The 27988-nt window shown below is 45.5% G+C and overlaps 1 protein-coding gene across 5 annotated transcripts; it reads right to left on the reverse strand.

The window, feature by feature from the left end:
- Positions 1 to 1376: 1376 nt before the first annotated feature.
- camsap1b (calmodulin regulated spectrin-associated protein 1b) lies at positions 1377 to 27762 on the reverse strand. 5 transcript variants are annotated; one of them, XM_086169324.1, is made up of 19 exons: positions 27336 to 27762; positions 26135 to 26301; positions 20796 to 21058; positions 18691 to 18852; positions 18499 to 18579; positions 18137 to 18169; positions 15502 to 15643; positions 15152 to 15291; positions 14921 to 15017; positions 14399 to 14555; positions 13855 to 13937; positions 13645 to 13729; positions 10101 to 12351; positions 8293 to 8429; positions 7994 to 8208; positions 6025 to 6127; positions 5823 to 5935; positions 5487 to 5605; positions 1377 to 3813 (listed from the first exon to the last, which is right to left on the reverse strand). In XM_086169324.1, exons 2-19 carry the CDS (start codon positions 26298 to 26300, stop codon positions 3517 to 3519), a joined length of 4644 nt encoding a protein of 1547 aa, XP_086025450.1. In that variant the 5' UTR covers position 26301; positions 27336 to 27762; the 3' UTR covers positions 1377 to 3516. The 5 variants fall into 5 exon arrangements, with proteins under 5 accessions (XP_086025450.1, XP_086025452.1, XP_086025453.1 ...); XM_086169326.1 differs by having other exon boundaries at positions 14432 to 14555; positions 27336 to 27675; XM_086169328.1 differs by lacking the exon at positions 1377 to 3813 and adding an exon at positions 4398 to 4629.
- Positions 27763 to 27988: the final 226 nt, after the last annotated feature.

The following is a 27988-nucleotide window of genomic DNA, read 5'->3' on the forward strand; positions in this document are numbered from 1 at the left end:
CACATTCCATCTGTACCTCCGCATTGGCTTTATGTACTTTGAGACAAAGCTGAAGGGCAAAAATTGGCTAAGCATCATGCTAAATACGACTCCCGTTGTCAACAAACAAGCGGCATGGATAAAAAAAGATCTTTAAAATTCAAATAAATACAATTAAGACACGAGTTGTGGATAATGGTGGGATGGGATGCAATTTGAATGTAAATATGGATAGTAGTAGCTACTGTAAGCTGCTTCTTGTTCGGCGCCTGCGAGGAAGTAATAAGAAGTGTGTTAGTTACAATGTTACTTGAAAACACGTGTTGTGGGGGTTTAAAGCACTTCCTGCGCAGAAATTGACTAAGAAGCTGCTCATAAAACAAACATTTTACATTTTACTAAATATTCATTCAAATATATGAAGCGAGAGTGAAACATGCATTCAAATATTTAATTGTTAGTGACCTTTTTTCAGTCCTATGAAAGGTATATTTTTTTGGTGGAGCTGTGCTGCCATCTAGTGGTAACATTTCTCTCATTTCAAGTTTAAAAATGAATTGAAGCTTGAATTCAGTGACAATTTTCATCGTCAACCAACTCTAAATGCAATTTCCTTATCTGCATAAATGGCAGGCAATCATAAAAATCACATTTCTGCAAAATGTGATCAATTTATTGCATTTCTGTTTAAATATTTATACTGCAGGCATCAATGTGTGTGCATAAATGATAAATTGTGTTCAGATTCATAAATCTTAACCTCCACATTGAAACATTATCCACAAATCTCCTTTTCCTATCTTTCAATATTAATATATGAATTGTTTCAATTCCAGCTTTGGATTTTTGTGTGAAATTTGGTCAGACAATTTAGCACCAGGTATGAAAACATCTCAACTATATGTTCATTTATCAACGGTAGAAATTTGTCTCCAAAAACGCAGCACCGGTCAGACTTAAGTGGACTCTAGATATGCCAGAGAAATTTCACATCCAGACGTTGGTATCTTCAGCCCCCCTGTAAGCAATAAAGTGAGAGAAGTAACATCTAGATGCAAAGCAAAAACATTTGTTGAGAAAAACAGTTCACCGATTTCTAAAAATTCAGATAATCACTTACCACCTGTGATTGTCATTGTCCATGTGCTGGGTTTAAGTTTGAGAGCATTTAAAACAATGATTCTGTCAGTGAGAATTTTAAAAAAAAGTGTTAAAAGTGGAAATGCAAGAACACCTGTGGGACAAAATGTGGAAAAAAAAAAAAAAAAAACTGCTAAACGTGACGTTCGCGAGCGGCTGTGCAAAAAAGCAAAAAGTGCCAGCGGTGTGTAAAAACTAGCAAAAGAAAGACAAACAGTGAGTTACACAAATGGACAAACCAAGCCATGAGAAAAGAATAAGAAAATGAAAATGTGTCTTTTTATTCACTTGAAAATTTATTGTTTCAGTGCTTCCATTTGAAAATAAATAGATGGCATGAGATCAAAGATAAAAACAAAAAAAAAAACAGGGATGAAAATAGTGTAACAAAAAAAAAAAAAAGATGGTGACCAATGCCGATACAATCTTCTTAGTTAACATAAAAACATACATACATGGTTGAAGAGCATCCGCCTCCCCGACCCAAAGCCCCCAAAAACTAATCGAACTGCAGCAAAATGAGAAAATCAAGTATTCTGTAGTTTTTGGAGACAGCAGTAGTATCAGATCAGCAGAGGCCCTTTGTCATCTCTCGACAGCATCGCATCTTAGTGTTTGGTTTAGTTCTCACACACTGTTAGGAGCGCTTAACAGCAGGGTTCATTAGTACTTGACTAGTTCTTATGCCCGTTTGATTTAAAAAAAAAAAAAAAAAGGTAAAACTCCCTAAAATACAGGAAGTAAAGTGCTCGTGCAACACTTCTACTGGTTCTCCAGGCCAACAAACGGTTTGTGGACATAAAAATAAAATAGCACTTAGAGAGAAGAGAGACGACGTGGCAGTGTTTGTTAACACCTTGGAGGAATGTTCTTTAATATAGGTACATGACTGAACCACAGCTCCCCCCACCCCTAGCCCCCCGCCCGCCCGCCCGCCCACACACACACACACACACACACACACACGCGCACACACACACATACACACAATCTCCCATGATTATTATCAAATACTGTCATTCAGAGCAGTTACATGGCAGCACAAGGACACCCTTCACAACAAGAGTGTGTGTGCAGCTCATGTGGAAAGATGGGACGCACTAAGGGTCGGGGATTTTTTTGGGGGGGTTTGAGGGTTTATACATTGCATGAAAGAAGCAACAGACACGTGTTCATGAGTGCACCTTTTACAGGACAATTCAAGAGTGCCCAGTGGAGAGAAAATGCAACTAAGCTCTAAAAACATCCAAGAATCCCTGTTATGATGGAAAGACAGAACATCAGAATGCACACAGGAAAAAAAAAAAAGCTAAAACAAAAAAGAAAATAAAAAGCATCATTTCTGTACCAAAGCCTATTACTCTCCCTCGTGACATCCTGGATGTTTATTTTTTTGTTTACAAAAAAAAAGGATGTTTTGACAAATCAAAGTGGTTAAAATGACTGTTTTGTTTTCCGCTCTTGACACACTCACACACGCACGCACGCACACACACACACGTTCACCGTCTAGTTATGGAAGGAAAAAAAAAAAAGAAAAGCGGTTGAATAAATAGACAATAGTACCACGATGCGTGAAAGGCCAACGGATGTCTGCGAGAGGCCGAGGAGCTCCCGGTGACGAAGAAGACGACAGTTCAGAGCAGCAGGTTTTTGTTTTTTTTTTTTTGCTCCGTGTTGAGATCCCTGGTGAGGCAGAATTGGCAATGCCAGTCCGATTTTGAAATAGTCCCCAGTTAGCGCAGGAAGAGACGTCGACCGGGGCGTCCGAAAGTCCCGAAAAGGTCGTCCTCGCTGCGGATTTGCTGAAATGAGCCCCGTGTGGTTCGACCCCGACCCCCCCGATGCTCCCGACTCTATTCCAGGTTTGTAAAAAAAAACAAAAAAACAAAAAGGACTCCGCGGAGGAGGAGGAGGAGGCGTCCCGGTGCTGCAGCTGAGCTCTCGACTGTGACAGTGCTGAACTAATAAATACTTTGTCGGAAATGAACCGCGTGAGTGACGGGGAGAGAGAGAGAGAGAGAAAATGCCACATGCTTGACTTGTCGTCGGCGAAAAGTAAAAAAAAAGAAAAAAAAAATGTGAACAGGTCGCGTGGGGAGAGGAAGCGGATTCAGCCGGTGTTTCTCGAGCACAAGTCCATCGGACACACACGCGCGCGCCCACACACACACAGACACGCACACTGACACACAACTTTTCCCTTGTTCCTACCTTGGTCCACCTACCGATGAACGCGTGGCCATCGACGCAGCCTCTCCTGAGTAGGTTTGTCAAACGCGGCGGCGGCGAGCCTCCCCACGGGGCGTCACTACAGTCTATCCGAGAAACAGAAGCCAGATGGCGGGGGAGGGGGAGGTGATTCGGGCGATGAAAAAGGAGTCCGACGCCGGCCCGCTATTTCCCGCTTTTCTTTGGCACGGCACTTCTCTTGGACTGCCACAGGTGGTTGTGGATGGTCAGAGCGTCCACGCTGACCGACACCGTCTTGGCGGGGATGACCGTGAACTGCTTGCGGTCCGAGCTGTACTTGTACAGCTTGTCGATCATCTTCTTGCTGATGCTCTTGGGCCCGGTGCCCGTCAGCTTCTGGATCTCCTCCGTGTCTGGGAAGTAGGAGTAGAGGGCCCGGAACTGGCAGCCGCCGTCGCGAAACAGGATCATCATGTGGTTGGACTCGCACTTCTCCAACTCCTAGAACGGATATTTTCATATTATAGAAAAGGGCCGTCAAAAGTTTACAACTTTTAATCAGATTAATTGCCATTCATTGCGTGGATAAGTTTAGATGAACAGCAGCTAATACTCATTCATTATTAATCCGGTTTCATTCGGAGGAGGCAAAAAAGCATGCGCGCACACACACACACGCTCACACACACACATACACCTGAACATCTGTTGTATTGAAGGAGCTTCAAACCGTGCCAGTGAGTGGAACTGTCGGATTTGAGTCACTGTGCACTGTGCATGCAAAAATCACTTTAAAATTGTATTTAAATTATGCAAATTAATTGATACAGAAATGCTGTTGGTAAATAGGATGACGATCATTTTTATTTTTTGCTTAAATCTTTTCAATTTACAATCCAGACACCCAATCCGTTCTTCAGTTTCAATGAATAATTATATTAGAACGTTTATTATAAGATGTATCTAAATAATTCAGATTTTACACACACACACACACACACACACACACACACACACACACACACACACACACACACACACACACACACACACACACACACACACACACACACACACACACACACACACACACACACACACACACACACACACACACACACACACACACACACACACACACACACACGAAATCAGGGATCAGCTCTGAGCCCCTTCTTGTTTGTAGTGATGATGGACAGGCTGACAGATGAGGTTAGACAGGAACCTCCATGGACTACGATGTTTACAGATGACATCGTGATCTTTAGTGAGAGCAGGGAACAGGTTGAGGATAATCTAGAGAGGTGAAGGTATGCGCTGGAAAGGAGAGGAATGAAAGTTAGTCGCAGCAAGACAGAGCATATGTGTGTGAATGAGAGGAACCTGGGTGGGACGGTGAGGCTACAGGGAGTGGAGATCGAGAAGTTGGAGGTACTTGAGGTCAACAGTGTGGTAGAGTGTGGAAAAGAGGTGCAGGTTGGAGTGGGTGGAGAAAAGTGTCAGGGGCACTAGGTGATGGAAGACTATCAGCCAGAATGAAAGGAAAGGTGTAGAAGACAGTGGTGAAACCAGCGATGCTGTGTGGACTACAAACAGTGACAATGACCAAATGACAAGAGGCAGAACTGGAGGTCGCAGAGGTGAAGATGTTGAGGTTCTCTGTGGGAGGGACCAGGATGGATAGGATAGGGAATGACTCCATCAGTTAGATGTTTTGGAGAAAAGGTCAGAGATGGTTGGGTCATGTACAGAGGAGGGATAGTGAATATATTGGTAGACGGATGCTGGAATTGGAGCTTCTGTCATGACTCCTTACCAACACAAAATGATTGGGTATTAATCTGGATTTATCCAAATTAATCTGATTAATCTAAATTAATCAACAGCGACCCTGTGATTACTCTGATTCAAAATGGGATTATAGATACCTACAGATAAATGGTGATTGATATTTACATGACTTTATCATTGCCTTCTTAAAATAATCGCCATGTACAATATATCTAATAGTCATTTTTTTCAGAAAAATAAGCCATATGCTCATTTAGGCAAAAAAAATGTGTCCACAAAAAGACAGTTATTTTAGGAAGGCGACACATTTTATTCATCGTCAGCCCTGATCACAAGACACAGTCGGTTAAACGCCAGAGGTTTGGATGAAGTGGAGGACGAACCTCTAGGATCTGGTTCTTCTGGGGCTCGTTGACTTTGCCGGCCAGACAGCAGTGGGAGATGGCATTGTGGATGATGGGCTTGTTGGACTTGGCGCTCGGCTCCTTGAAGAGTTTTGGACCTGAGAGAAGGAAACGCGGAGGACTGAATCGTCACACAAACACACCGGGAATCAGCGACCCGAGCACACGTGATCTTCAATTACGATTCATAAGCGAGACACGATGAACTTCCTTCCTGATGGATAAGTAATAGTTAACCTCTGACCACAAACATAAGGAGTTCATGGGGTCAAAGTGGGTGTTACACAAATGATGGGGCCTGATTTGTGCACTGACCGGTGTATTCAGCCATGGAAGTGATGGAGGAGGCGGTGGAGCCGTTGTCCCAGTCACGCTCAGCGGCCCGACTGTTTGTCCGGCTCCCGGGAAATGACTCCACGGAGTCACAGCTGCGACACACACACACGAGTTCAGCAGGAAGGACGCGGACAGGAAACAAAAATGTACAGATGTCAATAAAGGAGTGTGAGCCGCTCACCGCTGGGAGCCGGCGCCCCCGGAGTTGACGCTGTCGGCCTCGTTGGTGGCGGCCGAGGCCAGAGACAGGCTGGAGCCGGACTGGGCGTTGCTCAGGTTGTCAGCTGAGAGAGAAAAAAAAAAAATGCACAAATCACTTAAAAAAAAACTGTTATCGTAGTATTGCAACATGCAAAATTCTACATATATACACACATTAGCATTAGAACTGATTTTACGTAAACGGGTATGGAGAGCTGAGATTTTGCATTGGCCTGTTTCATGTGATAATAGGAAAATTCACATTACGGCTGTTGAGAAATGTTTCCATGTTTCCATGCGACCTCAACTAAGAAATGTCGAATCATTCCCTCACTTCAAATCCAATTTCTAAAAACAAATCCAACTACTCTGTCAATTCAACTTTTTTTTAATTTTTTTTTTCACTTTTACCATTGTGACACTTATACTGTTTCTGTTAAATCTGTATTTTGTATATATGTCTGTATAATAGCATGTATTATCATTATTGTTATTATTATTTGTTTTCCCTAGTTTCACTGACATTTAAAAAATGAATATGCCAAAAAATAAATCTAGAAAAAAAGGCACCATTTGTTAATATTCAATTAAAAATAATAAATAGATAAATAAGCGGGGGCCGAGAAAGTAACACATCCCGTATGCTTTTAAAGTCGTATGTTTGATAAGTCAGGATGACGTTCATCTGGGGTCACAAACATTGAGACGAAAATAAATACATAAATAAAAAAAAGCTGACTACTTACCAGTTAGCTACATATATATATATTTTTTTTCTTTTAAGTGACACTTGGATTGGTGTTATATTTGAAAATTATAATATTTAGTTTAATCACTAAAAGTTTCACATTGCATCATGATGGATTAGAAGGTATAGACGATCTGCCGAAGCAGAGGGAACATAGGATTATATAGGGTACTTTCTAGATGCTGCAGCTGTAATACGCCAGAAACTAGATTTTTCCTGAGCCATGGGTGTCGTTCATGTGTCACACAGCATGCACTGCTGAGAAACTAAGTGCAGCGTCCGGCTTGGATACTGCACAGGTGAAGATTTAAACCGTACCCTCGCGAAACGACCTCCGCCTCAAAGCCCATCAGGCTATCAAGGTTGCAGGCCCGTTTGATTCTGGCCTTTCAAGAACTAACACAGATACCGGATGTTCTCCTGGCAACACGGCAGCGCCAATGATGAGTTAAAAACGCTGCGGACTTTGGAAATAAGTTTGAAATGTCATTAGAATTTTTTAAGGAGGTCTGAAAGTTGATTTTTGCACGTTTGCACATAATTACGAAGCTGCTCACAAGCAGCCGAGAATGCTCTTTTTTGCACCACCCAACCTCCGCCCCTTTTTTGGACAACCTCACGACCGCCATCCCTATTTTTTACCACCCTCATCCATGCAATACTTACTTTTTAATTTATGTCCACATTCCCCGGGAGCTATTACACTTTTATAGCCACAGTCCTGCACCAGGCCTTCCTTTTTACACCTTTTCTTCTTTTTATATCAAGTACTACATTGTATATCCTGTAAATAGTCTTCCGTACTGCTGCCGGGACAATCGAAGTCCATCTTATCTTACTTTGTTGATATTTATTGTGAGAAATCACGATCAGTGTCTTCACGTGGATGAAGATCATTAATTATTAACAACTCCGGGTAAACAGCGCAAAATTAGTTATTTTAAAAGGTGTGTATCAATCTGGTAGCCCTTTGCATAAATCGGTAGCCAAAAAGTAGCTCAAAATGCGAAATGTAACTAAACAACTGCCCTTAACATTAAGTACTTAAACTTGAAATGACTATTCCGAGTAAACAAAAGGGATTTTCCCCCCCCCCCCTCGGTAAAGCATGTTAATACTACAGTTTGTAATCACAAGAGAAAACAGAAATGGTCAAGTGGATGGATAGTGAATGAGCTTCTGTCCAAAAGTCGTCTCTTACGCGTGGAAGAGCACTTGGAGAAGGTGTCGCTGGATGACTCCTCTCTGAAGACGGACTTGGGCCGGTGCTTCTGCTTGGGCTTGGGGGTCTTGGGCTTGGCGAGGCCTTGCTCCTCGAACATCTCCTGCTGCTTCCTCTGCAAATACTGCTGCTTTATCAGCTCCCGCCGTGTCTTCTCCTCTTCTTTCCGCAGGCGCTCCTCCTCGGCCTTTCGCCTGGGGACGGGGTTCGGACGTCAGGACATTCGGCGCGTTAACGGAGAAGGAAAATCCAACTTTGTTTCCCTCCCGATCGGTTACCGGGCTTCATCGCGTTTGAGTTCCGCTTCGGCTTCCAGCTGCTGTTTGCGAACGCGAGCCTCCTCTGCTTTCTTCTGTTGCTTCAGCAGGAAGGCGGTTCTCTTCTTCGCCAGCTCGTCCTCGGCCTTCTGCTCATCCTGGAACATCCGACCGAGACGTGTCAGTATTCAATGGGCGAAAGCGCAAAAATTCAAAAATACACTTTCCCAGCGTGAGACACAGAAAATGAAACCGCTTTTAGCAGAAGAGTAGCGCCGTCTCGAATGAGCACCGGAGACGCTGGGCTGGGAACAAGCATCTGCTTCGGATACGATTTAAAAAGGGCAAAAAATTCAGTGAGCATGACAAAGAGGATGATATGACCTTAAATAGAAGGATCAATTATTAAATAATTCATTACTTTTCCTTTCGGCTGCTCCCTTCGGATGTCGCCGCGACCCGACGTCTACCTCCAACTTATGCTGGGATTACACCAAACCATTTTCATCATCACAGACTAAAAACTGAGAGGTGGAAGGAAATTTTAGGAGTTTGACAAACTTTTTTGTTAAGTCGCAGGTGGTAATCCCATCGGTCTTTGAGTTTCGGGCTTTACGACGATATCAAACGCAAGTCTTTCAGTCTCTACGGTGACGTAACACAGTCAACAGCCAATAGATGAGCTCTAACAAAACCAGACACGGCAAATATGGTGGACAAACAATCAGCAATTGGCGTCCGGGACCGTTTTTGTGGGCGGCATGGATGATCGGGAACGGCAAAGGACGTCCCGAACAAGACGGGGCCGTCCAGAAACGAGCGGAGCGGGTGAACGGCCCGGCTTGTATCGCAACCGAGCGGAGAAGGAAAAGCGGAGGACTGAAATAGCAAAGCTTTGCAAATAACCAGTGAAAACATTGCATGGTGGGGAAAAAAAAAAGATTCACCGTGTAAGATTCACCGTTTTTGAAAAAAAATCACAGTCTGAGACTGGGCTGGGACTTAAACCTCTAAAAACTAGTCTTTATATGTGAGCAGGTGTGAGATGAGTTTTCCACAAGTCTTCTGACGCATGGCAGAAGGTCTTCTTCCTGGCAGTACCGACCTCAGCATACCTTCTACCCGGAGCCTCACCATCCCTCTCAGGACATGTCCAGACACGTCCCAACCATCTCGGTCAAGCTTTATCTCCAGAACATCTGTCACACGCCGTCCTTCTGAAGGACTCATTTCTCATCCTGTTCATCGTCTTCACTCCCAAATAGAACATCAGCTTCTTCATCTCCGCCTGCCCTCAGGGTCTCTGGTCCGGACAACATGGCTGCTCTCGCCTCCATCTTCTCCATATTTCCTTTCATTCCTGCTCTCTTATGACCCCAGATACTTTTCTCCACCCTCTCTGTCTGTTGACCCTAAGTACTTACAGTAAGTTGTGCACTCAGGTTCCTCTCATCCACCCGCAAGTATGGCTAACCCTCATTCCTCTCCTTCGTGAATGATAATGTTCTATATTTCTCCATCACTACGATCAAAAACAGGGCCAAACGGGCGACGCTGAACCTCCTATGTATAGAACGGGGGAAACTCGTGGCCCGGCCACAGTGGGCCGTCTGTGCAAACTCATCGCCGTGGATAATCTATGGCATTAAAATCAGAGACCATTCTGAAACGTGACTTGTAAGATGAATCCATTACTCCAGTTAGTGTCCAGAAAAACGTGTCGTCTTCAGTCGGGATGTTTAGCCGAGAGGAAAGCGTGTGTGTTTGCGAATACCGAAAATTCTATTTCTTGACATTACTATAATTTGCTTCCTATCCACAGGATTTACCTTGAAGAAGAAGCCCATGACCGACTTTTGCTCGCCATCTCCCTCCGTCGTCCCGTCCTGGGCCTGCTCCTCCTCCTCCGGCGCCTTCAGCTCTGACATGTCCACCTCGATCAGGGGAGCTTTGCTGCGCTGAGTCTCCTCCGAAGTCGTGTTCTCTTTCCCTGAACCGTCCGAGGAGTTGAGCTGGCTGCCGGACAGGCACTCGTCGAAGGACACTTCTGGGGGAGCCAGCGTGGTCAGGTCCACCCGCGTGGGCAGCCGCATGTTGGACTCGTCGTGGAGCCTGAAGGCGGCGCTCCGCGCGTGGCCCAGGCCGGGCCTGTCGATTGTCTCTCCCGCCGCGGGGGCTCTGGGGCCGGGGGCGTCGGGCTGCTCGGCCCTGGGGGACCTGCCCCCCGCCGACTGCCGCGGATGCGCCTCGGACCCGCTCTGGGTCGGCGTCAGGGTCCTGGAGACGTGCCGGCTCTGCTCCTTGCCGATCTTCAGCTCGGACGGTTTGGACTTGGAGCTCCGGCCCGAGCTGAGTTTCGGCGGCTTCCTGGTCGGGGCGGCGCCGGTTCCGCAGAGATGCTCCGCGTAGTGAAATCCTCCGCCCGCCTTCGAGTCGCTGTTTTTGTCCGCCGTGTGCGCGGCAGGAGGCGTGGCGCCGGGAGGGGACTGTACATTCTGTTTCATCAGCACCTCTTGCTGAAGCGACAGCTGCATCATCTGCTGCTGGATGCTGCCGATGGCCTCGTTCAGCAGCTCGATGGAGCGGCTGCACTCGTTCAGGTCCAACTCTTCCTCCAGATAGAAGCTGCCGCTGTTCCCTTTTCTGTCCGCTTCTAAGGCACCTGTCAGGGTGTTTCCCTCAACCTCTTTGTCCGCCCTCAGGACATCGGCGCACATATCGTCCTTGCTCGTCGCGCCATTTTCGCCACGGAGCTCGTCTTTGGAGAGATCGACTTTGACCGGGTTGGGCAACGTGTCGCTCTTGCCGCCGCCTTTCTTCACGATGTGCAGGAACGCGGCTTTACCCAGTTTCTGCCTCTGCCGCGCGGACAGCACCTCCATCTTCTTCTTCTGATGCTCGATGGCGCGCCGCTTCTCCTCCAGTTGCATGCGAAGCTGGACGAGTTCAGAAGCGAGAACATTAGCACCGCCGCTTCCGTCGCCCGTACGGACAAAGCCCCCGAGGGGCGAGGAAGGACTCTGGTCCCTTCTGAGCCTCCAGGAGGAGGTCAACGGCCCGCTGCTCTCCGATCCGTCCGGGGTCGTCCGTTGAGAGCTGGAGGCGCTGGACCGCAGGTCGTGGTTGCTCCCGAAGCGCTGCTGCTGGGCTTTGCGCTCGGCGAAGGAAGTCATCCGCACGCTCCCGCTGGCCATGCTGCTCGCCTGGGAGTGATTGCTAAGGCAGGGGCTGGAACGGCCGCTGCAGCCGTTCATATCTTTGTCCTCGTGCTCTTTCACATTCATGTCCTCTTGGAGCTTGGCCGATTCTTCTTCGTCCTCGTCGTTCAAGGCTTTCCTCGGCCACGTTTGGTCTTTCGTGGTGGCTGCTTCGTCCAGGTATTCTTCCTCCAGGTCTTCCAGCTCGGGCTCCTGGTCCGGCTTTCTGTCCTCTGGGTCTGAATGAAGGAAAAACCCCCCGGAGGGTTCCCTGGACGAAGGCTCCACGCTGCTGGTGACGCTGGGTTTGAAGCCCGTCTGACTCTGAGGAGGCTCCTCCGCCAAATCAGTCTCCTCACCTGGAGGGCTAAAGGTCTGGTTGAGGCCGCAGGGCATTTTCCTGCGAACGGCTGACGCAGATCCGTCTCCTCGGCGTACGGAGCCTCTTCCGGAGGAGCGCGGCCCCTCGCCGCTCTCCTCCTCTTTGTTGAGGCATACGGACTTCTCTTTAGCGGTTTTGAGCACGGCAGGCATCAGCGGTTCTAAGTAAAAGCTATCTGGTTTGGGCTCGGTGGAGGATTCCTGTCCCGCTTGCACCGTTTTTGAGATGGCGGGAGAATCTGTTCTGGCGGCCGCCACCAGCGTCTCTTCCTCGTCCTCTACGTTGACATTTCCCGAGAGGCCGTGGCCATTCAACCTGCGCACCGCGGCCTGGGAGGGCTGGAGGATGGACATCTGGTGTTTGGGCGTGATGTTGATGATGTTGGACGCCAGGCTGTCCTTGCTTATGGAGCGGGCCAGGCTCACGCTGTCACCAGACACTATGTCGGCGTCGCTGTCCGTGGCCGCGTGGAACATGTAGGGGCTCAGCGTGGACACGGGTCTGCGGGGGGAGAGCGCTGGGTTTTATTGAAAACAAATTTACTGACATCTAAAGACCTGCCTTAACAGTGGAGAGTTCTACAAATGGAAGGATGATGGTCAGCGCTTTAACAAAGATATGAGCACTTCAATCTATGTAACTTAATTCTTCTTTCTTCCTCGGCCGAAGGGGATTTTCAAATTTTTGTGCTTTTTGAGACCTTAAAACACTTTATAGCCTTGACTTTGACACTTTATAGTTTTATTTGTATTTCTTATTCTCCCTCCTTCCTATTATTATTCATTATTGTTATGTTTTACTTGAAACTCTGGCACAACAATTTCCTTCGGGATAAATAAAGTTGTTCTTATTCTTAAGTGACTGAAGTAGACTGTCAAATATGTTTATTTTCATTTATATGTAGAAATGTCACGGGCTGAGATTGACTCGATGCAAACTTTAAGGCTCATTTCTGCTCGCGCTGAGTACGTATATACTCGTAGACTTACGAGTTTAATTGGTACCGTGACCGTAACTGAATTTGCTCATAGAAAAATTATTAAAATTTCCCCATTGAAATTACTTGAAAGGCTATTGATGTGTTTCAGCCCGGTAGTGTTACGTGTTTTTAAATAAGAAAAGCATACTTTAGAAAAGAAAAAGAGAATGTAAAGAAATAAACTGGTTTTATTAAGTGCATTTCCCTTGAAGATCAGATGGCGATGAGACCGGCGGAGATTTTCATTTCGTGCTTGATTGCTTTACTTAACTCAGCAGCTATACGCTTAATGTTACAATGTATTGCAAAATGTTACTCGCACACTATGCTCCACTTTATTGGTAAACTTAATTTAGCGGCGGCCTCGAATGCCGATCCCCTTTTTAAAATGATCAAACCGGCTAGCTTTGAATCTCTCTTCCGACACCGCTGACAGCCGCACCAAAACCACTGTTCTCTCGGCATCTCACCAAAACAACTTCTCCATCTTTTCACGGATGAGTCGACGAGATGCGTTTTTCCCGTGATTTTCCCCGGCCTACTTCATGCGTGTTTTTAAAATACCACTTCATTTACAGCGGCAAACAAAAACAAAACGGAAAAAATAGACTGAGCGACGGCTCACTCTCTTTCTGGTGATACAGTTGCAAACGGAACAGAAGGGTTTCTATAAAATGCAGACTGATTGAAAGCAACCTGGACTGAATATTAACTAGACACACGTAGCCATCTGAAAACTAGTGTGAAACGGGCACCCTTTCAGCAGGTAAATGAAAAAAAAAAAGGCATCATCTCCCCTCCATGTCTTAAATTACCTCTGCCTCTTGTCAGGCCAGGCGACGACAGAACCTCGAGTTTGTCCATCCATCTGAGTCAGGGAGTTGGAGCGATTTCTTATACCTTGCCAAAACACACAAAACCGAGACTGAAGCGTGAAAGCGGCAGCTGAGGTAAGACGTCGGGTTCTTCCACGGAAGATGTAAAGCGGCGGTGGCAAAGCCTGAAGGCCTGGCTGTTGCTCTTACCTGCACCATCCTCTTGTTGCTTCTGCTGCCGTTGGCGCAGGGGCAGAAGTGGGTGGGATGGACTGAAGGAGGGACTCCCTTTACTGAAAGTGGGGAAAAAAAAAAGAAGAAAAGCTTTCTAGTCGAGGCAAGACGGCAGCCGACAAAACACTACCGGCCGGAATGCACGGCGGAAATTTTTTTCTCTTCAACGTCGACGCAGTAAAAAAGGCAGACGGTGGATACGGGAGAAAACCCCGGGTCAGTTCTGTGTGATCCTTTCTGAATGAATATTTTCCTATACATCGAAACAATCACCGACCGCACACGGCGAGACAAGAAGGTGACGGCAAAAAAAAAAAAAAAAACATCTCTTTTGTGTATTTGACCGTTGAAAATAAGCAAGAAAGAGGACAGAAGAATTACAGCTGCGTTCTTTACGAATACATCCGACGCCTGGACATACCTACCCGTCCTTTGAGGAATATTATAACTGGCTACTGGGGGGAGAAGAGGCAGGGGCATGATGAGGGGGAAGGAGGAGGAAAAGTGAGGGAAGACTTACAGGGACTCAGACTCTTCAGGGTGCAGGAAGTACCTGTTACAAACATCGGGGGTGCTCTGGTTATCAGCCACACCGGGGCTGGCCAGGAAGCTGCGCTTGGTCGCATTGGAAATGGGCACTGATGGACGGGCACTCTTTGGCTGAGCAATGGCTCTAGCTGCAGAGAGCGGGAGAGAGGCATATCGATCATGAAAGCGCAGGCTCAGTCTGGTCAATACGCTGGTGGACACCCCGGATCGGATGGTGATTGTCACTTTCACTTTCCTGTGCAGGATGTCCCCGTCAGTCATTTATCCATTTGGCCGCGATGTATCGATCGGCAGATTTCTAAGTGCAGCGCGGCGCTCTTTTCGACACACATCTGCTGTTATTAGGTCATTTCATATCTACTGATGGCCGCAAAGTCACAAGCGGATGCCGAATCGTACGAGTCACTTGACGATTGATCCCGACGGAAACGCTGCAAGGGGGGGGCGCCTATGTGACATGTGTCAATAATAATATTTAAGTGGGAAAAATTACCATCTTTGAACTCTTGCAGGTCTCTGGGCTGGACAAACTCCGGCTTGACCGTCTCAAACCACCAGAAGAGCTCGGCGATGAAGACCATCACGTTGTGCTGCACGTTGCCAACAGTTGAAAAAAAAAAAAAAAAAAAAAAGTTCAATAGGTTTACCACAATGTAAAGTTGAAAAAAAAAAAAAAGAAAATGATATTTATAATTACAAAAGCCCATGAACCCGATGGTTCTACCTTTAGCACAAGGGGTGAGTAGAGCATATCCTCCGTTGTCAGGTAGAAGCTTTTATTTAGATACTCATTAGCAAACTCTCTGAGCAGCTGGATGTTGTACAGGCTATCAGCGATGGATGGCACTTCCTTCAGGCAAATATCTGATAACATGGACAGGGAGCGGGTCACGTCAGGACACAAGTCAGTGACCTGACAGTTCTAAATGTCACGCTCACTTGTCAGGGACAGTCAGCCATGAGCGACGGACAAAAATAGTATCACACATGGATATCAAATTGATGCGAGAAAGCTTGATGCAAGTTCACGGGAGACGGACACTGCATTGGGAGCGTGTGTTGAAATGAGCGTACCGTCCAGCTTCATCAGGTCCGGACAGTAATAATGGATCACTGTCAGCATTGCGGCTCCGTCACAAACATCCCTCATCAGGTCTTCCAGCAGGGGGAAGAATGGAAGCTGGCGGCCCGACGCGTGTTCCCGACGGTACCGCACCTATCCACGAGAGGGAGAGAGAGAGAGGGTCAAAGAGGAAGTGCAAAACAAAAACAGCACACTGCTAAAAAATAAAAGGAGAGGCTCGATAGGATGTCCCTCCCCCCTCCCTCCCCCCCATGGAAAAACACAACACGACTAGAATCAAAACGGTAAATCTCTCGTGCGGAGACACCTGTCTGATGTCATCAAAGCGCGGAGTGATCAAGGATGATTTCAAGTCTCGGGCCATCTTTTAAAGTATTTCGTCAAGGTTCTCCCAGGAAGCACAAAGCGTTTTTTTTTTTTATTCGCATTTCAGACGCTCAACAAAACGAGCTCCGGAGGCTCGGCGATCGTTCGGGTTAAGGGAGAACCCCGGATCGCGGGTTGATAATGAAGCAGGTGGGAAAAGCTGTGATATGAACGACACGGAATGGATGGTCGGTGATCTTACGGGCCTTAGCGGGATGGTGGCCGGCGACGGGGAAGAACAACCAGCCCGGCAGGGAGGAAACTGGGCCGTCAGCTGGCCCACTTAGGGGAAATCAGTTCAGATTTAAAGGAGAAACTCCGGCGAATTCCTCACGGTGCTATAACTTGCACGGCCTACTGATCTGTTCAAACCTTTCCTGGAGACCAAATCGGACCGGGGATCTCTGGCTGGAAGCAAACGGGTGCCCACAGCAAACCACACTGACTGGTACTGCCGCTTGTACATACTTGCCGCATGACTTCCAAATATATTCAAATTACTTTGGGGAAAAACGCACCTGTTATTTAATGAGGACTGAAAACATTTTTAAAGGACGACTCTAACCGCTGACCTCATGCATCATGATGTTTATGTTCCAGCACAGCGTTGGTTGGATTTTTTTTTTTTTTTTTGTAATTTCATTCCACAGTAACTTAGTGTGTGCACATTGATTATGGCAAAATGGGGTCAAATGTCCATACAGTGCAGCAGAGAGGGAGGCCAAGGCAACATGTCGATGCATGATCATCTGTGATATTGTATAACAATGCAAACTCAAATCGGACAGCGCGGAAAATAATTTGGGGGATTCGGGTTTTGAATGCTTGTGACAATTACAGCTGTATACAAACGTGATGAACGTGTGCTTCAAGACCTGACCAATGCCAGATATTCTGATTTTCTAAATAGAGTTCTTGTCGATAGGGATATTTGTTTGCTTGCTCTTCACTTGAGAATGGTGATAGACTATTGTTTTCCCTGACTGATCTCTACTAAAACACAAATGTCTCAAGCTCCGCTCTGCCCTAAAATTCATGTAAAAAAAAAATGCCACGTGCAAGTATTACGAAACAAACGTGTCACGTTTGTCATGACCCTATGCCAGCAGTACGGCTGACCTGGATTAGATTATCAGGCATGTGACGGAATATCTTAGCAAATAGGATTAAGTGTACTGATATCAAGGAAAGTATTGAGTATTTATTTTCCACACCATCCAGGACTACTTTGCAATGGCATGAAAAACTTTCAAGGGTTCCGCGCGAAGGGTGTTCATTATGTTGGACCGGTAGCAAACAAGTATTTTAACAACCATCTGGGAATATAAGGCCATTACAGGTTATTCATGTCAAGATGCAGAGTGAATATGGTCAGTGTTAGTGTCATGGAAATGCAGATTTTAATCAGGCAACAGCAGTGATGTAATTCAAAGCATGGAGAAAATGATAGGACCGATGGAATATCATTTTCAGGGATCCTTCAGAGGCTTATCTTTTCAGAAATAGTAGAAAGACAGAAAACATTGGCATGAAATTTGGTTTAAGAAAAAAAATGCTTAACCGCTTAATCCAAACAAATGGAGTTAGCTACACGTGATAGCATGTATGCTTCTATGTTGTGACCAAGCAGTGGAGGTGAAAACGCTGTCCTAGGAGTTGTAACAAGAGGATGCCGGCTCCAGCATGCAGTAGGCCGGCTTGTGAATGACATCAGGCTGCCACGCGGAAGAGAGACACCGTCAGAGTTGATCGCGGGCTCCGCGGAAACAGTGTGTAACAGCAGAACAGAGGAGGGGGGGGGGTGGCAAAACAGATCAGTGAGGGTAGGCGGCCAGGGGATGAGACAGACTGCAAAGCAAAAGGAGAGATGTATGCGTGGATTTCCCTTTTAATCCCAATCGGGCAAACGGCTACCACGCACACATACACAAGCACAGCAAGTCTATACGGCCTACTTGAGCTTCAAATGGGATAGCACACATTAGCTTAGCAACAAAAAAAAAAAAAAAAAAAAAAGGACATTTTAATGAGCTGGAAATCATTTTAAACACCTCTATGCCACAAGGTGGGGGAAAAAAAAAAGAAAAAAAAAAGGTAGCGTCAGCTTTCTCCCCCTTGCTCAAACACTGGCTACAAGCAGCACAGAATGAGCTTGAATGAGCCACGGTGGAGTGTGTGCACACGTCGACACAGAACTATGCGTGCAAAGGGGAGAAAGAGGGGAGAAAATGGGTATGGGGGAGCTGGCATCCAACTTACAGGGACTAGCTTCCAATACCATTTGGAGGGAGACTATCCAGTTTGCAAGGATAAGAGAGGGGAAGTCGGGACAGATGAGGAAGAGGAGCAGAGAGATTAACAGGTCAGAGGTCACAGACAAAAAGCTAGGATTTGCTTCTGATCGAAAAAGGGAGGAACAAAGAGGAAAGGTTTAAAACAAATCCAAAACGACAGAAAGATTAATTTAAAACTGTTGGACATTTTCTTCAGGACACAAAAGTAATGACACACTTCTAGAAAGAATAATCAATAATGAAGGAGTTGTTTCTAGAAACTCCAGCAGTGGCTCAGTATGTTTTACCTTTCTTTTCTGGAAAACACATTTCAGAGCAACACTGTACCTTTTGGTGACTTGGGGACTCCAGCAGGTGGTGCTTGACTTTGTGCTCCTTTTCTGAAATTTCCCTCATCTTCATGTTCACCTGCGGGAACGGAAACAAGACATTGTGACGGGACGGCGGGATCAAGCTAAATCGATGACGACCTCTGTTCACATTCATGTGTGATGATTTTCGTGTGTCTGCTTGTTTGACCTTGTTGATCCAGAAGACCATTGCATCCTCCAGGTCAAAAGGCAGCTCCTTGGAGGCACTGAAGGTGGAGAAGCGCTTGACAGAGGCAACCACTTTCTCAATGCTGATCATCTCCACTGTGTAGGCCATCATCAGTGCGTCGATCATGGGCATGTGAGCGCTCTGGAGGAGGGGAAAGAGGTGGGTAAAGGACTTGTTTTTTGGGAATTTCCAAATCTGGAAACCGGACCTCAATTTTGATTCGCTCCGTGCAACAACGGTTTTCTTGCCAGTATTTCATTTTTATTAAAAAGGGGAGAAACAGGCAAGAACTTCGGCGCTGCGCACACAGCAGCCTTCGGGCATAACCGTGGGAGAACCTATTGTGAGAAGGGCTTTTAAATCCAAACAATGAGTTTAGAGAAAATAATCTCTATTCTCCAACACTATGCCGCTCATCAGCGCAGCATGGTTTTCCATGGGGGGGGTTGCGAGGGATGGCGCTGCCCTGAGCGTGATCCCCCTCACTTAGACAAACACCTGTACATGCATGTGTGTTTGTGGCCCCGAGGGGGGGGACTGGATTCTTAGGAGCCTCAGCTGTTGCCAGACGAAGAATCAGACAAGGTGTTGGAGGAGGTGCCGCCCGGAGGTACACGCTGTAATTTCATTCACACACACACAACCATACACATACACACAAAAGGAGCGGCTTCTATGGAAACGCCTTGTCAAGTCAGCATATTGGGGTGCTGTCGGCTGGGGAGGGGGGCTCCGGCATTTGGAGATAAGTGCTGAACTCCACTAGGATTTTTCCCATCCCCTCACCAGGCTTTGTGTCTGCCTGCTTGCACACGAGCCAGCGTGGATTATTTCGTCTGGCCTCTAACAGGCAAAATAAGATACACATCCCTGACGCGCCTGCGAGCTGGCCGGAGCCGAGGCCTGCTCAGCGCCACGGCCGGTCTCTATGGCGACAAAAAGGCGCCGAAGATTGCCGAAAGCAAGTGAGCTGGTTGGCGGTCATTGTATCCGGCGCGAAGTGCAATTGCTCAAATTGTTAAGACATTGGATCTCATATCCACAGAGTGGATGGGCTGGAACTTCGGTTTCCTGCACGGCGAAATGGAAGTGTTGTTTCAGCTGATGACTGAGAGGATGCGGGTTACGCTGTGCTGATATTAAGGTTTGCCTATAAGCGGATCTATAAAACATTACAAGCATTATAGCGGCCGTGGACGGGGGGGGGGGGTGAGCAAAGCCGTGATTTAGCAAATGCTCTTAAGAGATTGGCAGTATTCTAGTAACGTAGAGGGAAGAAAAAGAAGCCTTTTGTCAGATATGAATCATGGCTAACCCGGTTAATCTTGATTGAAATCCCAGCTCTGAGTCAGTTCAAGCCTCACTTTAAGCTCCTCATATTCTATTTTTTTTTAAGCAAAGTAATACAGTGACTTACTGTTACAGATGTAAAGGGGAAGCGCCAACAATGGGACGACAAAATCTCTGACTTTGTCACGTGAATATTTCCAGGCTGTGTTGGAAATTGTCAGACAGAAGTTTTCTGAACAAACAGGGCTGACGTTTTCTGTTTAGCGTCAACTCTTCACTCAACGGAAAAGGAGGAAATCTCAAGAATTGTTTCGATGGTTTATGTGAACTCCATAAAGCGATCTGGGATATCACGATGCCGAAGAAATAAATGTCAAGCCCCAGCAGGCGGAATAACTGGAGAAGGCAATAAGACAATGACTTCTGCGGCAACGGAAGAAGTGGTGAGCTCAACCATATGAGATCATCAAAATACCAGCTTTGGGATAAAGAGACCTGTCAACTGATATATAGCAGGGCAAAAAAAAAAAAAAGAGATGTTTAAATCCTGCTATCTCACAGCAACAGGACAAACTTACAGCCCCGCGCTGAAAGGCAGTCCTCCCATGCAACAGTCAAATTCCACTTCTTTTGAATGAAAGTGACATCAGTGCACTGGCTGTGTCTCAGTTACTTGGACAAACGTCTACATGTAAATTGAATTTTGAAATACTGCAGATGCCCACGTCTGAAGCATAGTGGTTGTTAGTTTATGTTTTCTTTACATAAAGAAGCTTCGCTAGTTTCGAGCTTACCATTTTGATGGGCATGCACGCGAGGTCCCCCTCTGTGACGGGTGTGTCGTCGCTCTCCACAACATAAATGCCCTTCCTGGACAGGGACTGGATGACGGACAGGTGTGACTGGAGGGACGCCGCCTGCTCGGTTTTGAGGATGAGGGTGCAGACGCGGCAGTAGAGCTCGCAGGAGAGCAGCAGGCGGATGACGGGCGGCTTTATGTGCTCCTGCTCGTACTGGTCTGTGTAGAACGGGTCCTTCAGATCCTCTGGAATATGGTCTGCAATGGGGAATGAGTAGTTTGTTGAGATGTGTGGTCTTATAAGGAGATAGCACGGATTACATGTTCACATAGTGGCTGTTTTTATTTTCCTCGCAGTTGAAGAATTTAAAAAAATAACTGTTTTCAACCTTGTTAAGAGAAGACGCGTAACAATAACACACTCAATCAACAGTAACCGAACTGTTACTTAGGATACGGTATCCTGGGATGAAAACAAAACATATCCATCCCATGCGCGACGTGTTCTGTCTTCCCTTTGCAGCGTTCTTACAAATGTCGACTTTTTGAAAAAGGTTACAACTTATTACCTCAGGTGACGCCGTTGATGCGGCCGTGCAGACGCACCAAACGCAATGATCTAAAAACACTATTCTGTTTTGCGAGCTGTGAAGTCACTCAAAAACAGACTACATCCTTATAAGGACATGGAGCCGTGCAGTGGACCTGGGGCATTCCAACGCCAGAAATACGCTGTGCTACAAGGTAGACCTAACACCCAGGCTAAGAGTATGTCTAAAAATGATTGTCCCTTTCATTAAAATGGTACTAAAAGGAGCAGCCTGGTACTGCTAACTCAATTTTTTTTTTAAACCTCCATTTAAGATCAGACTGACAGGATAAAGGAGGCAGCTTGTCTATCTGAAGGCAGACAGGCAGCTTCTTCCAGCTGGTGCCACAAATCACTTTGGTTTGTGTCCTGTAAACAACCGGGGTACAAATCCCAACACCTGAGAAGGGAACCATATCGTTGTACATCGATTCTTATGCGGCAGTGGTATTCCTTGTGGAAAAGAATGTCATATTGTGTCACAATCCAAAACAAATCATCTTTGAACCCTTGTTCTGTCAACGTTTGTTGTTTTCCTTCTTTCTGCATAATGTCAAGTTAAATTCAACTGAATAAATCTGCAATGCATCCACTTCTGGCACAAACTCCGCAATGATCTGGATTTAGCTTTTAAAAAGCATTATGTACAATATCAACAGTTGGATGAACATTATTTGTTTACTACTTGTGAAGGCAAAAAGAACACAAATTTGAAACCGGTAACTGGTCAAATTTCTCAGCTTATTTTATTGGCCAAATAAAAGAGCATTACAAATTCAAACAAATAAATGGACTCGTCACCACAAAACAATAAAATGAAGATTAAAAATTCGATTTAACTTAAATCCCTGTTGATGCTATTTACAATACAATTGCGTTAATAAAATGTTACAATATAAAAAAAAAAAATTGCATTAATACTTATTACTAATGTAACATAAGTTGGATTTTGCACGAGATAACCATCCACACAGGTTACTCTCTCATTACTGGCGGTTATACTATGTACATAAACTGCCAACCTTTTACAACAGCGCACAGAGTGCAGACAAATGAAGTATCAAGAATTAAATGTTACAAAAACCGTATTGCATCGAATTCAGTCTCAAATTCATGAATCAATAAGAATGGCTGTCGCTATCAAATACGAAAGATGTTTTCCGATGGATGGACTAATCGAATAATGCGCTAATTGATGCCTCTAAGAAAAAGCCACAGTCCACGCAGACACGCACGGTGCAAGTCATTGTGAAACAGCACTATTGCGTTACGCATAACATGGAACATGCTGCGGGTCATTCCTAGATAGCGGTGTCTGGAGTATATTAACAGGCCATAACAGTGAGAACGATTGTGTGCGAAAACAATGGGGTCCGGCCGAGGCCGAGTCTTCACGTTCGACTTCATTCTGCAGACAGTGATGTTGTCTGGCAGCGGCCCCCCTCCTCTCCCGAAACCGAGAGCCTCGCTGTAAAATGTACCGACCACGACAGGATGGAGCGCGAGGGCCAGCGTCTGCCAACAAGACCTGTGATGAGCTAAAGAGGACTCAGCCAAACGTGATTAACACAAGCAGGCCTCGGACTCCATCTAATCATGCAAATCGCGCTGGGTCGCACTCTGCGGACAAAGTTGAGCCTGTTGCTCAGGGTACGAGTAGCGCCAGGACCGGTGAGGGGAAGTTGGAAAGGGTTGCAGAGAGTGGTGAAATGAGAGTGAATTAATGTGAAACCATATGCTAAGTCATTTGCAGTCACCAGATCACAACTCAAATTGAGTAATCAAGGAGTTTTTTTTTTTTTTTTTTTTTTTTTAAATCACTGACATGGGACAAGACACTCCAGCTGAACCAGGAAGTATCTGAAAGTATGGCATTACATGCACTATCAGAAGAATCCTTTTTGTCCACCTGCAACTGCGGAGCATAAGGTCTAAAACGCATCGGCTGACCGCTCCCTCGCTTTCACGGTCAGTTTGAGATGCATGACAAATAAAGACAATTACTTTTTAGAGTGTGGTGATGAAGTCCGTTTCGGGTCCTCGTCACAGATACCACGCAGGACACGGCTTGGATTAAGAAAACAGCTCAGCCTAAATAATTGCGGCGAAAACCACGTGGGTCCGGTAAATATTTGGTTCCCATGGAGTAAAAGCTGCATTTAGAAGAGTTGCCTCATCCTGTGCACCCAAAGCTTCTAAGAGAGCGGATGTGCTTTTCATCTCTTTTTTTTTAAATCCGTTTTCCATTAAAGTTTTTTTTTCCCCTCTTTTAGTGAACCATTCTTATTTGTACAAAGAGATTCCTACGCTCAGTCCTTCAGCCAGCATCATTAGCCAGGCCGAGGGATAACAACACCGAATTGAGCAAGCCAATCAGCTTAAGTATGCACTTTGAATAGATATGCATGAGCCAAAAAAATTGAATTTTACAGGAGAGTACGCGTAGATAGGAGAAGGAGAACAACAACTGCTTTCCAATTAGCCTGAATTACCCTTAAAAACAATGCCCATCTCTTCAGGATGATGCTCTTGGTCATATTATAAATCTGAGTAATGGCCAAAAACATGTAAGGGGCCAGAGTGCACGAGACCATTATTATGATGATTGACAGGTCCAAAAGACGAGTCACATTTCAAGTGTAAACAAAATCCCCCAGAAATCTGTAAATTGACGTTTTTTTAACTTGGCAATAGAAATAATGTTGAATACTGTATATGTGTTTTAACATACACCGAAATGCCACGGCTTAGCAGTGATTCAGAAGCCCGAGTTCTTTCATGTTTTCTACTGTTTGAGCTCATGGAAGCCTCTGGGCCCTTTGGATTGAGTGAAGGTGTGGCAAAGCCGCTGTACGTGCAAGAACATTCACACACACACACACACGTCACAGCAGGGCAGACAAGAAAAGTACCAAGGTGCGGGTAACAATTTCGACAAATATGTTGAAAATGATTTTCACCTCATGCTTCTTTGCAGCTGTTTCTTGTTTAACACGACTGCAGTGCGCTCGAGAGGTAAATAGAGCATTGTTTAAAAACAAGCCACCACTTACAGCTGTTAGCCGGTTTGTACACACGGCACTGACAAGTTCAGGCACTAAGACATGGTGAAAGAAATTGGATTTAGCACAGAAACGGCTCATTAAAAAGTGAAACAATGATTGTGCTGTGTTGCGTGTTGCAAAATTTATAATCAGTCAACAAAAACTTTTACAATTGTTCTAATTTGATACAAAACAGCTTAACCATTTCCTCTTTACGGGCCACGGATAACAAATGCTGCCTCATCTCTTTAGAAACTCAACAGCCTATATTTTGCACTGAAAGACAATACAATTAATAAAGCACAAACGAGAAACTAAAACTAAAGCACAAACTGTGCGGTCGCTCCTGGCATTTTCTAGTATGTGTGTCGGTGACGATCATCTTAAGGTTTATGATTTGCTTAGGGCAGGGTTTCTGACGGTGCACCGCGTAACTACTTTTCAATGATGTTTCAAACAAAAATGCGTTAATCATCCGGCAGACATCCCTTAAGAAATAGCCTGAACAAGGAACAGAGTAGCAAGCGCAAGACAGTACATACAGAGTTGGCAGTAACAAAGAAGTGCAGTGTTTGGCTACGGTTCAAGATCCTGACAAATTCTTGTGCCCCGCTGTTCTGCCTGAAACTGGGAGCACTGACCCCAGCTGACTCCAGAAAAGCTGATTTCAAAATATCGATGGAGCTCTGTTTTCAGGTAACGGGGAAATATTCTCCTTCCATCGGCGATATTGTTCCAAGCAGAGATGGGCCGTTCTACCCATGCGGGGAAAAGCGATTTCCAAATGATGTCGGTTTGATCCAGGACCGCCTCCTTCGCAGGGATATTAACATCACAATCACACTGACTAGGATAACCTTGCAGACGCATGATGAATGCACTAATGTGAACGCATTTATGCCTCAGCAGTCCTTTTCACGCTGAGACTTAGGAATGACGTGTGCATGTGAAAAAAAATTAAAACAAAAACTATTGTGCATTTGTGCAAACCTCACATCTGCTACTAGAGCTTTGTCCCATCCTGTCAGTCCTGAAATGCAATCACCTCGAACAACTGAGAGAAAGCACCAAGCACTAATGCAAACAGCACACACACACACAAAGTATTTTCCATGCTCCAAGTAGTCAGTCCAACAAATATGGCCTAATCCGTGGCTCCGCCAGATTCGGGTTCAATCTTACTGACCACCCGGTAAGAATGGAAGGATGTGGTGCGTCAGTGTGGGCGGTTTCATCGGCAATGTGAGAAAAAGGGAATTCATTTTGACCTGAAGTCCACACGTGTACAAATATTTCTCTCTTTCGGCCTCGTGCTGTCAAATGTTTCACACTGGACGCACCAAACAATCTGCTAACCGTCGGTGTATTAGTACAGGAACAATAAATACTCTGTTCCAACAATTATATCTGCATTAGAAGGAAAAAAAAACCTCAGCAAATGCCAATGGCATCTTCCTTGGCTCGTGCTACAATCCCAGATCCATATAATCCAGCTGACAGACATACAAACAGGACCAAAAACAACCTCCAGGATGAAAGTAATAACTATGATTGTGACAGTAAAATATGCTGTGGAGTCGGAAATACCATCTTCTGTGTCTCGAAAAGTCCTGAATAGGAAATCTTAAACCTGAGCTGTGAACATATTGATACCTACTGGCTCACAACAAATGTTGCGTGAATGTAAACTTAGCGACTCACCGATTCCATAGGCTTTGGCAAACAGCCACCGCAGGTTGGCAGCTATTTTAGCTCGAGCGGAGTCATACATCTCCAACGGTATGACATCCATCGAGCCCTCTGAAACCCCGGCCAGGTCCACTTTTTTCCTGGTGCTGTCCCCACCAGCACACAAATCAACATCCATCCTGCAAAAGAAGGGGAAAAATGACTTTCACTACTATACTTCATTTTTTCGCTGAACGATTGGAAATCAAACAAGCCGAGGCATGATCTTACACAATGTGTCAAATTGCATTCCGACCTCGAACGGTTTGTGAATACTGAGATTTTACAAAAAATCATTTAATTGCTCAACTGGTCTTGTCAGTTAAAGGCTGGTCCTGATCCTGCTATTTGTGGTTCATATAATCTGGTGGTTGAAACTGAAGTACGAAAATGGCAAATTCTTGCAAGAGTAATCACATTCATCAAGTCTAGCCTTCGCCCAAGTGCACAGTGAGATGCGATGCTCGACGGTTTTCCGATCGTCTCCAAGTCATAACAACATTGTCCAAACAAAAATTTCCACGGAAAGCGTGACATGTGAGGATGTATATCAAAACATGATGTTGGCGCCTCAATTTTTTAAAATCAAAACAATCCTGCTGTGTACAATTTAACCCATACTAATCGACTGGTCTTCTGCAATAATGGGGTTATGGCTAGTTTTCATGCACTGTTGTTCAGTCCATTTGCAACACAAATAAAGGGTATTAGTATCATCATTTATTTATAGTGCGTCCAGTAAGTCCACCAGACGGATTTGAAAATAGTTCCCCCATTATATGCAGGGGACTTTTACATTCGCGCACGTCCAAACTGATGTCACGATTTCTCATATCCTGCCTTTGCCACTGGAAATGTACATTTTACGTTGCCTTAACATTAGCCCTTGACGTACCCCAATACTGTGATAGTACCCGAACCAGACACCTGCTTAACAATTAGACAAAGCATTTTAACTCGTATACTGGTGTTATGGCAGCCACAATATCCGTGAAACTCCGGTTAATTGTCCGGGAACTGCATTTTCCTTTACAGAGAGTTAGCTAAGCGTTAAAGCATGCAAATGTAACGAAGCTATCGTTAGCGGTGGCTAGCAGCTAGCCTGGCAGCGTGTAAAAAAAGACAGTGTCCGTCGGCCCTGTGAATGACGTTATGCTAGCTTGGAAGACATTACCTTGAAAGGTGTGCGGTGTTGTTTCAGGTCACCCGTCCGCTCCGTTTAGGTTTAACTGTTAGTCAAAGACCCGCCTCGCTTTGCAGTGGCCCGCTGTATCGAAAATACACCGCCAGCAGCAACGCATCGTAGCCAGCTAAAGTGGTTAGCAGCGCGCCGAGTCTGAATGGTCTCCTCCCAGCAACAAGAGGCGATTCGCGGCCTGCGTGTCAACACCTCCGGGGCACACTTTCAGTTTTAACAAACGGCAAGCCCCAAAAAAAAAAAAAAAAAAAAACAAAAAAAAAACAGAAGACACCCGATGGAAATACGTGATTAAAAAAAGGCTCGTCTGGTCATATCCTTGAATTAGCCCCCCTTGAGGGAGACAACGAGTGTGTCCATATCTTGAAGACGCGGCGGGGTGTTCTCATCCCAGCCTTTGTACGGGCGGCTTCTGCGCATGCGTGATTACTTTCCAGACGGTCTGATTCATTTGAGTTCGCAAGCATTGATTTGAAAACACGCGTTTTGTCCATTTTTTATTTTCAATTTATTTATTCTAATGCTTGTCCTGATGAGTTCTCCGTGTTTGGCATCCATTCAACTTCTTATTTGAAATCAAAGGACTGATCTGACTCGTCTGATAAACAGTGTATTCTAAATCACTAGAA

Source organism: Fistularia commersonii, chromosome 22, assembly GCF_037954325.1.
Source record: "Fistularia commersonii isolate RoL2024-O1a breed Wild chromosome 22, RoL_Fcom_v1.0, whole genome shotgun sequence".
NCBI classification, from domain to species: Eukaryota; Metazoa; Chordata; class Actinopteri; order Syngnathiformes; family Fistulariidae; genus Fistularia; species Fistularia commersonii.

Bases quoted from the DNA above. Each gene is read 5' to 3' on its own strand.
- camsap1b (XM_086169324.1), bottom strand. From the start codon at position 26,300: ATGGATGTTGATTTGTGTGCTGGTGGGGACAGCACCAGGAAAAAAGTG. The intron at 18,170-18,498 runs GTACAGTGTTGC...CAAACTGGATAG, and splicing joins AGTCCCCAAGTCACCAAAAG to TCTCCCTCCAAATGGTATTG. The intron at 12,352-13,644 runs GTAATTTAAGAC...CTCCCCCCGCAG, and splicing joins TGGCCTGACAAGAGGCAGAG to ACCCGTGTCCACGCTGAGCC.